Here is an 11373-nt window from a genome sequence, read left to right on the forward strand (position 1 = left end):
TGCCGGGCACTTCCTTTTAGGAGTATTCCTGGCCTTGCAAGTCTGTAATTTAGGGAATGGAGGTTCAGGCCATTCCTAAGCCCCTTTTGGCGTTTGTAGTGGGTAATGTACACAGGGGGCTGCTTACATTGCACTTCTTTGACAAATCCACCCTCTTTCAACAAATTTAAACCAAATGTTGATACAATAATCCAGATCTTAACTGGCGAGTGAAACCCAGTTCTAAAGGGAGAGTTGCAGTGTGGGAAATAGCTCAGAATGGTCATGCTGTGAGGTCATTTGAAAAATGCCCAGAAGCTGGGGACACGGCTGACACATCTGAGCATAGCCCACCACATCAGTCAGCATCCCAGTGCAAAGGAAGCCGGCTGTTTGGACAGGGGGAGGCGGGCTTTGCCCAGAAGAAGGCGTCTGCTGTTCCTCTGATGCCAAACTGTGGAAAGAGACGGAAGCAAATTTCTCTTCATTTGGTCTTGGACGTGTCACTTCCTTTCATGTGTCTTCATTTCTATCCCACACCCAACATCTGTGTTACCATCGCTGTTACGTCTTTCATGCCTGGTAACTTCCACTTTACATACGAGTCATACTTGCTTGCAAAATTTCTGACAATTTCGGAATTTTCCTTATCTAACAGATGTATTCTTACTCTGAGGCTGAAGGCAAAGATAAAGATGAATGACTTTCCTTTAACAAAAACACACAGGGGACGTTCGTCATTATATGACATTAAGTTGGCTGTCCCATTTTCCTCTCTGCTCTTACTCTCTCTCCCTGCCTGTTTTTACACAGACATCAAGTAACAGAGACCTGTGGAAAAGCAACCAGGCAAAAATGCTAAACTATGGAAAAGAGTGGAAATATTTGCCAGAGTGGCCAGAAGACAGTTGGTGGCCAAATATGATGTCAGGGAGCAAGGCAGCCACAGCAGATACAGTCCTCGCCCTCTCTCTCTCTTTCTCCCTCTCCCTCTTTATTATTCATCATGAGCTCTAATCATCACACACAGCATGCCCTCACTGTGATCTCTCCATTTTAAGCCAGAATCAACATGGGAGGCCACAAACCCCAAACTCTTGAGATCCTCCGTTTCCTGAGTTGGTGTTGCAGCAGTGAACTTTCCAGCAAAAGAGCCATCCATTTTTGTGCATGAGTAAGGGGTGAGAAACAACTGAAGAATCTGACTATAGCATAATGTTTCTTTTACACAAGGTCGGAGGGTTTGGGTAGCTTACGCTGGGGGAATCGCCGCCAGATTGAATCTATTAAGTTTAAGGGGATGATGTCACTTCTCTCCACTCTGACACTCCTCCTCCATTCTTTCTCAGTATTTTCATCTGTTACAAACAGTGTTTTAATAGTCCCTAAAACTGTCTTTGCATGGATAAACATTCTCACAGAATTAAAGCCATGAATAACTGTGCAGCGTGAGTTGAGGATTACCCAACAAGATACACGTCATGAATTATCAGTACTATGAATGTTTAACCTTGAACAACACAATGCTTTAAGAAAATTTAAGGGAACAAAACATATCACAACAATTTTTGTGCGTCAAAATTGTACAAACTGTACCACAGTGATACCACAGGTGATGAAACTATACATATTGCAAGGTTACTGCTACTATTACCACAGACAGAAGGGTCAGAGGATGGAGATCAAATGGAGGTCATATACTGTGGATTTTCATAGTTTCGAAAAAGACAGTGTTTTTAGTGAACCCCTGACCTCTCCTCTAGCTCCATCATCAAGCCAAATACTACAACTGCTACCATTATTCACTTATTCTCACACAAATAAATCTAAATCTAGAGATACATTTGCAATAAAAAAACTGAGCACATTCATGCTCCCCGGAGGATTTCCATGATAGGAATAATATGGTGATTTTCCAGTTATTTTCCATTGTTTTTCCACTGATTTAATGGAGCCCAAATGTTCTCAAAAAAGAGTTAGGTTTTGATGTTAGCATTGGTAGTAGTGTTTAGGATTATGTTTAAAGGTTTAGGTTTAAATTTTGTTACTTTGGGGGATAGGGAGAAATTTTAAGGTTACAAGGTTGGGGTTAGGGTTCAACGGGTGGTTCAGGGAAGTTTCCAAATTAAATCATTGCTCAATGATGAAAAAAAGAGGAACAAATGAAAGCATGTTAAGAGTGACTCTAATTCTAGTTCCAGTCATCCACCTCTGCAATATCAAGCTTGGTGACATAAGGTGGGTTGGTGGATAAAGATTGGGAGCCTCTGACCTCCGGCTTCACTGGCTGAGATAACAGCAGGGGAGGAGTCTGCTGCCTGCCTGCAGTAATAAAACGCAGTGCTTCTGACGGTAGTGGAAAACAGATTTGGAGGAGGTGTCTTGAGTGCAGTCTTCAGTAGGAAGGAACTCCCTCTCATGCCTTGTGCATCTCACACTCTGACAAGTGGATCTTCTGAAGCTGTGGACGTTCTTGGTTCATTTCCTTTACCGGACTGCACAACTGCACAACTTTCCTGATACTTTCTCAAATCCTGTAAATTAAACAGTGAAGCTTTCAAAGATGGTGAACAGTTGTTTTGTCACTCTGGCCATCCTGTTTCTTTGGCGAGTGGAAGAAATAGCAGAAGCCTGCAGCTGCTCCCCTGCGCATCCTCAACAGGCGTTTTGCAACTCAGACGTCGGTAAGTTGATTCGCTGACTAAGATAAATGAACATCGCATTATATATTTAAATATACAATGTCGAGGAACAACTTATTGATTTTTTGACAAAGAAACTGCAAATGCCGAGAAGAGAAACTTTGCAAACGAGCCCTACTCTTATGTTTACAATTACAGGGGGCGGAGGATGGACTGGAATTTTCTGTCTCTCAGTCTTTTTTCCACCTCCCTCCTCTGTCTGTTTTTTTAATCTTCTGTTGTGATTCTCGAGTCTTGATGGTGACATCAGTGTACATCATGTACTTTATGGCATTTTTATCTCATATGGTAACTTTTGAATACCTTTTGATCTACAGTACAGTACAATAGAGGCACCAAGTGTAAAATATTTGCTTACAACAGTTTTCCTTAATCGTGAGGCATCCAATCTAATTTTTGCACCATCATTGCCTGTTACTGATCAGTCTGATTACAGTTTTCTTTGATGTCATTTAAACTCCTTTAACTATCATTTGTGGATGTTTCACAAGAAAACACTCATCTTTGTGAGTAAACTGTGAAGAAAGTACCCTTAAGGGTTAAATGACTCCATTCCTTTATTTAGCATTAATAAGCAGTATTAAGTCATTCAATGAATAGTTTATAACAAACTGTAATGTAATTTTTAGCGGATATAAGTGTTTATTAATGTATTTGCTGACAACTATCAATCTGGAGACTGGTGAATTAACAGATAATGAATGACTTATTGATAATTGTTCATTGTTATAATTATGGACAAATACTGTAGATTAATAAACACTTAGAATGTCATTATATCTCATAAAAACTACATTATAATGTATTACAAACCATTTATTAATTGTTTGTATACTGCTTATAAATGTTAAATAGGGAGATTTAAAGTAAAATGCAACCAAGCTAAGGATCATGCAAGAGGAATAATTCTTACTGTCCTCAACTCAGTGATTGAGAGGTTTATGGTGCACTTCCTTAAGGACTGCTAAATGTCAGTTCAATTGCAATTTAAGGCCTTATGGATAGTTTCCCTCCTATCTTACCTGTTACAAAACACTGCTTGTTGCTGCCTTCAACATAGGCCTTAAGCTAACGAGAGTCTTAACAGTGACCAGCTTGTCTAGCTATTTAAACTGGGGTCTTTTTTCTTGGTTGTGAGCTGGCTGAGTGTGTGGTATGTATACAGAAGCTGACTTGATTCAAAGGTTTCTCTTTACCATTGGATTCCATGGCGCTGGAGGATGAAGAAACCACATTATCCTGCTGCAGGGTTTACCGTAAAGGAAAATCAGATTTTTCGGCTGTTGCTTTAACCTTTTCATTGAGATCATTTTAAAGTTGCTGATTCAAATGCAGCCGGGTAGCTAATGAAAGGAACCTAGATAGATGGAGGGAAATTAAAAATCCACTAAGTATACCTACTATTTCTTGTTACAATAACTTTGAATTTATCAGGAAATACTTCAGTATATCCAAGAGTTCAGTTTGGCTAGTGCAACTAGTACAAACAATGATAATAACTGTCCTGATAATAATACAAAAAGTCAAAAATGTTTTTCCAATACAGTCTTACTTTGACAAATATAAATTATGATAGACATACAAAATGTGTGACATACAGTATAGTTGTTTTTCCCTCAACATAACTACAAAATATAGCAAAGATTAAGATGTAACATTGTCTTTCTTTGACTCTTTGAATTAAACAATTTCTAACCTTTTGCATGGGGATGGTTAACATTTTTAGTGTCATTGTGTACCATTGACTGTATATAAATATGGACGTCATGACCACTCCCCAAAAAAACGTGAAGCGAAAACATCTTGATGGCCCCCCTGGTGGCTGTCTGCAGTATAGGTCATAAATCCGACCCCCTCCTTGTTAGCGGAAGGGACATGAGTCAAACTAAAAATTCAAAGTCCATGTCAATTTTTTTCCCCCCAAAGATTAACTCTATCATTTTAGGTAGTTCTTATCACACTGATGTTTGTCCAGACACTAAGTTTTCTGATAAGTTTGTTTTTAATTAGTTATTTGACAATATAAAAAGGGGTGTGAATCATGTTTCATAGCTGCTCTCAAACCTCCATGAGGCAGCAGGCTCAACTCTACTGCACTGACTCTGGCTCCAAATGACGTCACACAAGCAAGATGGCAGCTTCCAGAAAGCAGATATTTTAGCTTCACTTTTGCATAGCGGTAGGAAGTAGAGATGCATCTTCCATATTTATATACAGTCAATGTTGTGTACACTTTCCTTGCTCCACATGAAGAGTTGCCTTTAAAATAAGCTCTAGATGCATTTTCAGGTCAGGTAGAGAGTGCAGGTTTCTGACTATCCTGCGGATTGTTTTAAACCTAACCTAAGGTGCTTAGAGTCAGCTCAGCTTCCAGAAAGATTTGTTTTATCACAGTCCCTCAGGTCAGATCCTAACATGACCCTGACCCTGTTGCCCACGCTTCAGCACCATGGATAGACCCACCTACTAACATGAATAATCACATCGGCTTATTTTGCCAAAATGTTCTTGATTCCCCCTCATCAGGAATCTTTCAGCCATACCAAACTAAAGTTGTTCAGTATTTGTGAACTTGCACAAGCAAGGCTAAGCAAAGCAAAGCTAAAATCCAGAGAGAAAACTTGTGAATTTGCGTGGTAATTGGTGTGTAAACTCAGCAGCTGCTAAATAGACGATGAATGGGTGGCTGACTATGTTGAGTGATGAAATGCAACGCTGAGTTGCCATATTCAAAGTGAAGCTCATTATCCACCATGGATTTAGCTGGATTATGTTGATCATAGTTTCTGGTCTACTATCCTCTGAACTACAGATGATTAACATTATGTGTTAAAATAAAGCAAAGTGCATTAAGTATAGTATTAGTACGTATGTATGTAGGATGAGACTGGTGTTTCCATGCTGTTACTGCATAGTAAGACATTTCCACAGTAAGACATTTCCTTTTCCTTGATTTCCTCCCTCATTTAGTGTGAGACAGTTTACTGAAGTGAAAGTATTACTTAAGTTGCAGAGACGCAGAGTCAGAGTGTCTGGAGTGTATGGAAAATTACTCAAGAAGAAGAGGGCTTGTAAATTTAGTAAGTCTCAAGTGAAATTGAGAAGAACAGTCAAAGTTTGCAGACTGTAAAAACTACACATTTGGGAGAGATCATTGCATCATTGGGCCCCTTTTGAAGATGACCTATTATACTTTATATAGTATTCTTTGTGGGAAGTCAAGATACTGTAAAGAATGGAGGTAGATTCTTTAGATTATAGTTTCCACCTCTGCCCCAAGCTGACCCTGGTTCTGTTGCCTTCATTCTAGTAAACAAATACAAACTAACAGGTTAGCTTTAGTTGTAAACATCTACTTCCATTTTATCTTGTTAAAACAGACAGAGCAGGAACAAAAAAATCTCTCCTCATAAATCGAAATCCATCCCCTGGGTCTTTGGCTGAGGCAGAGGAATGCCGGGCGGTCATATGCTGTGCTCGTTATGTATTCACTGTTTACTTCACAATTCTCAGCGATTATGTTTGTTTCATGATTCTCTGTGATTATAGAGTGCACCTATACAGCTTTTGCGAAGAAGCAGAGCAAATCATTTGAGATCTTGAAAGAAAGCCGGCTTTAACGTGACTTCCGGTATAAACACAGCGCTGCAAGCTGTGTAAACAGAGCTGACATTAAAACCAGATTTCCCTCCTTTGAGCCAGGTTGAATGTGTGCAAGCTCTCGCCACAGCTGCTGGAAAGTCCAGCATCACCAATGATAACGCTTTGCGTGGATCTGCACAGCACAACAGTTTATGGGCTCTCTAAAGCAAATATCACTTGTAATTTTATGCAGAAATGCTCACCTTTAGTGCAAAGCATAGAATACTGTATATGAACATTTGTACATCAGCATCGCCATGTTGATCGTCATATTTACGCACTGACAGGGGTTTTAGACACCAAAGAGAGCACCATCTTTCAAAGAAAACAAAGCGATAATGGTAGATTAATCCATCTATCTTGGATAGGACCAATAGAGGAGCCGTGTGAATTTATAGTTTAGCTTTTCTCATTCAAATCCAAGCACTTTGCGGCTTCTCAGAGGGGAAAATGGATGTCCAGGCCCTGCAATTACTTAACATGCATTTGCTTTCTTCTCTTTTTCTCTTTGTTTTTTAAAGCACTCCCTTCACCACAATACTACATACAAAATAATGTGTTTATTGTTTGTGTAACTAGAAAATTAGATGGTTCCTTAGTCCTCAGTTTGCTGAAACTTATGATTTCTTATAGAGTTTGGTCAGCCTGTTCCAGTAAACATCATCATGCCCTATGAGAATTTGGTATACACTGTACATCTGTGTAGAAAATTAAGCTTTATGTCCAAATTACTTGAACTATAAGACACCATATATCAACTCGAGCAATACCAGTGAGTGCTTCAGTGGAACTTCCATGGAAAAAAACAAAATTATATAATATTGTTTATTTATTTAAATAGCTGGAACCACAACTTTAATGCAGATGTGCAGAATAACAGATGGAAAAAAATGCACATGTAACCTTAAACTGCAAGTTCTAATCTTATTTTGACTAATTGTAGCATGCTGAATGCAATTTAAAGAGCTAACCCCTATCACTCAGCACCGTTTTAACTGAAGTTGCATTTGAAGCCCAAGTAGCCTCAGCAGGAACTATTGGAAAAGCTCAAATCATATATTATTACTCCCATAAGCCACATGTTTCCGCTTTTTTTTGCATACTGTACATATTTCCACCTGCCCTACTTAACACTCGTAGGAGGAGAAATGATCTGTGTGTGATTCTGCACACTCAGGCAAAGGGGATTACCACTAATCCACTTTGTAGCCAGAAACGTTTGAGTTTCACAGCACCACAAGCACAATATGCTTCAGTGTTTGAAGGAGTTTGTGATTAAACCAAAATTATTTGGTAAAGAGAATAATTCAGTGCAGTTTGTGATTTCAAATAGTGTCTATTAGTGACCTTGGCAGTGTGGACAGCTTGTATTTCGGTATAGCTGCTACTGTATGTCAGAGCAGTTCTGCAGCCTGCATGACTCAGTATCTTTCACATTTTCCTGGCGACAAGCTAAGTCCCACCTCTCTCTTTCTTCCTCTTCTTCTCCTTGTCAACTTGTATGTTTGTGATAGTATCACAGTATTGCTATACAGAGCTGTCTCTTTGGGTAATACTACCTCTGCAATGTGACTGCTGTTCTCTCTCTCTCTCTCTCTGCCTGCAGAATGCAACCATCCTCATCACTCCATCACTTTCTCCATCTGTGCTCACACTCTCCTTTTTTCCCTGTTTTCTTTTTGTTAAAGGTCGACTCTTTAGACCCTTAAAAGGAGATGTTCTCTAAGCCTCTATTGTCATTGAATTAGGGCACATATGGCTCGCAGCTTCATACCTTAGTCATATAAAAAGCAAGTGAAAAAGGCTTGATCTTATTTGGTAAGGAAGCAAGCCAGTGATGGACTGAGGCAGTCAGTAGCTGCCACCTCGAGAAAGCGAGGACTGAACTGGGACTTCAGAGAGAACATCTGGTTAACATTAGCTCTGTTGCTAGTCTCCTCCACTTTAAAGCTTGATTTTTAAATGTGATTTTGTAAACCTTTTTCAATGTAGTAGTCACATGGCTATACAGTCATCAACTTGTATTATACAAGTAATCCATAGGTATTTAGCTTGACTGGCATATGATTAGTGCTATTACTGTACTTCAGCATTTGGATTCACATGAAAGAGGTAGTGTTTGTGAAACACGTGAGTCATATTTTTTTGTTGAATACTCAGTATTTGGCCTTACTAAAGCTCAAAGACTCATCCATTTGGCTCTGATAATATTTTTCCACTTGAACTGTTATTTTTTTTCCCCCATCCAAACCTCTCCGAATCTGGAAGCTGGAACTTGAGAGCGCAAGAAAGAAGGGGGAAGGCTGCATGTGAAAGAGAGAGGCTGATTTGCATGTCAGCACCTCTATCCAGACAGAGAGGCAGGCCGGCAGAGAGGCCTGGGGGCAAGGGGAGCATTCTAGTTCATTCTAGTTTTCAAAGATTGCTGACTGACTTCCTCCTGTGTCGGCCCAGGAGCCTGGGAGCAGGCAGCATACATTCCTCCCTCTGATTACAGCTGATGAAACACTCATGTGCCTCTGTCTTCCCAGCACCTGGCACATGCAAAATCCTCAGATCCAAGCCACAGCAATGTGTTGTGGCCAACCTCGGCATGCCAGACCTGGGCAGGGCTTAGATCAGATACAGGCAAACCCAGATCCAGTTTAGTTTAAACATGACAATACCGTTTGACTTAAAAAAGCTTCTCTTCAAATACATTCAAAGTAAATGCGGGTTGTTTTTTTGTTTTTTTCTCTTTACAGTTATCAGGGCAAAGGTGGTTGGAAGCCAGGAGGTTGATGTTGGCAACGACATCTACGGCAACCCCATCAAACAGATCAAGTATGACATCAAGCAGATCAAGGTATGTGGGATAAAGCTCGTTCATGCCTGTGTACATATTTAATTCCAATATGAAACTGAATGTTTTTTCTCTGTTTGAATTGTCAGATGTTCAAAGGTCCTAACCAGGAATTTGATGCTGTCTACACTGCGCCAGTTTCTGCTGTGTGTGGAGTGACTCTGGAGACTAATGGCAAGAAGGAGTATCTTATCACAGGTAAAACTGTAACCACATCACATGCCCTGTACAGATTATAAAATATACTACTCACCTTCATTCCTTGTTACATCCCCATATTAGTTTTCGTGTTACCTCATTGCCTCTACTACACTCCCCCTCCACTCTAGGCAAACTGGCAGATGATGGGACGATGCATATCAAACTGTGTGACTTCATTGAGCCCTGGGAGGACATGAGTATCACCCAGAAGAAGAACCTGATTCAGCGCTACGAAATGGGCTGCGAATGCAAGGTAGAACAATATTCAGTGGTTGAAGTAGAATTTACTATTTCATCATTGCCAGAAACTAGAAGAAATAAATTGATCTTGAAAGATGGATTGCCTGTTGTGAGTTCAACCCCTAATCTCGATCTCTTCTCGAATCCTCAGATCACTCACTGCGCCTCCATCCCGTGCATGATCAGCGGCCCAGCAGAGTGCCTGTGGACAGACTGGGTGACAGAGAAGACAGTCAGTGGAGAGCAGGCCAAATACTATGCTTGTATCAAGAGGAGTGATGACTCTTGTGCCTGGTACAGAGGGGCAGCCCCACCCAAAAAGGATTTCCTGGATATCGAAGACCCTTAACTCCACCACAATGCAATGGTCTGAGGATGACTGCAGTTGAAATACACTAAGATATCCATACCAAAAAATACAAATAAATCAACCATTCAAATTTTTATTTTGTTTTTTCTCATTAAGAAAGCCACAGGGTGTGTTCTCCGTGGTGAAGTTGTAAAAAAAATTTTTTTATTTGCAGGACTCATTATGTTTTTAATCAACAGTCTTATGAAATCAGCACTTTCCTAACTTCAAAGCACTTCCTCATAAACCACTTCTTCAGCTGAAATAAAGGGAATTCTCACAATTACATATTACTGCTCATAGCATTTTTGTTCCTGATTAACCAAAGATATTGTTTAAAATGAACTATAATTTCTAATATGAAAGACATACATACCTATAACTGAAAAGTATGGCAATTCTGTGAATCTGTGTCCTGATAAATAGCAACAGCCAGCAATCAGCTTCCTGATTTGTGACAGCAGAGCTACCACAAGGAGTGATTGCTGCCTCTTGCCTGTCCTGCTTCAGATTCTTTCTTGTGCTGAGTATGCAAACCCCCCCCCCCCCCCCCCCCCCCACTTATGTTTTTGAGATGAGTGGCAAACCTGTTTGGAGAGTGTTATGTTAATGATCACGTTTCAGGTGCCAGCCTGTGCACACAATCAGCGCTTTTGCTTTTGTTTGTTTTTTTTTTCTAAATAATCCTGAATAGACAAGAATGCACTTTGAACATAACTGTTACAGCAGTCATATTGTCTCTAATGAAAAATGTCTGAAAAAGAGGATTGAGTCCTCAATTTTGTATTTTTTTTATATATTACAGCTCTTCTCTTTGTAATGCTTTAGTGTAAGAACATATTTTATTTAAGGATGTTATATGATTCATCATATTCTGTTGAAAAAATTCCCACATTTTTTTTTTTTACTTTTGTGACAAATGACACCATTGGTATTTTTTAAAGACATAATATTTTAACAGAAGTATAAGATACAGTTTATGTGCATTAAAGGTCAAACTGTAAGCCTAACTGTTAACTGTCTGACTGGCTCATCATTTTGGCCAGTGAAATAAAGAACATATTATTGTAACCCACGATCCACTTGCAGAGCCATGGAAATGAACATTAAAGTGTCAGGCAAATGTCATTTGATTTCAATATGAGAGTGTAAAAATATTCATTTGAAACTTTAGTCGGGTACCGTGATGTCTTGTGCTGGTTTCACATGAGACTTTTGAGAGAAGGTGATTTTTGCATGCATGACCAACTGAAACAATACTGTACATTTGACTATTATATTAAATGCCAAACCCTGTTCTGACCTGCGCTTTGCACTGGTTACTTTCACTTCATTGCTCAAGACTCCAGCATTTCAGCAGAGAATCAGAGTAGCTTTATTTGTTAGTGACATGCACACAATATACAAATTTTGTTTGA

General features: G+C 39.6%; 1 protein-coding gene across 1 annotated transcript; it reads left to right on the forward strand.

Moving 5' to 3' along the window:
* The first annotated feature begins 2321 nt into the window (after nucleotides 1-2321).
* On the forward strand, nucleotides 2322-11257 carry timp2b (TIMP metallopeptidase inhibitor 2b). The gene is made up of 5 exons (XM_044332081.1): nucleotides 2322-2663; nucleotides 9068-9168; nucleotides 9255-9363; nucleotides 9495-9619; nucleotides 9758-11257. Exons 1-5 carry the CDS (start codon nucleotides 2543-2545, stop codon nucleotides 9953-9955), a joined length of 654 nt encoding a protein of 217 aa, XP_044188016.1. The 5' UTR covers nucleotides 2322-2542; the 3' UTR covers nucleotides 9956-11257.
* Nucleotides 11258-11373: the final 116 nt, after the last annotated feature.

Source organism: Thunnus albacares, chromosome 17, assembly GCF_914725855.1.
Source record: "Thunnus albacares chromosome 17, fThuAlb1.1, whole genome shotgun sequence".
Classification (NCBI taxonomy): domain Eukaryota; kingdom Metazoa; phylum Chordata; class Actinopteri; order Scombriformes; family Scombridae; genus Thunnus; species Thunnus albacares.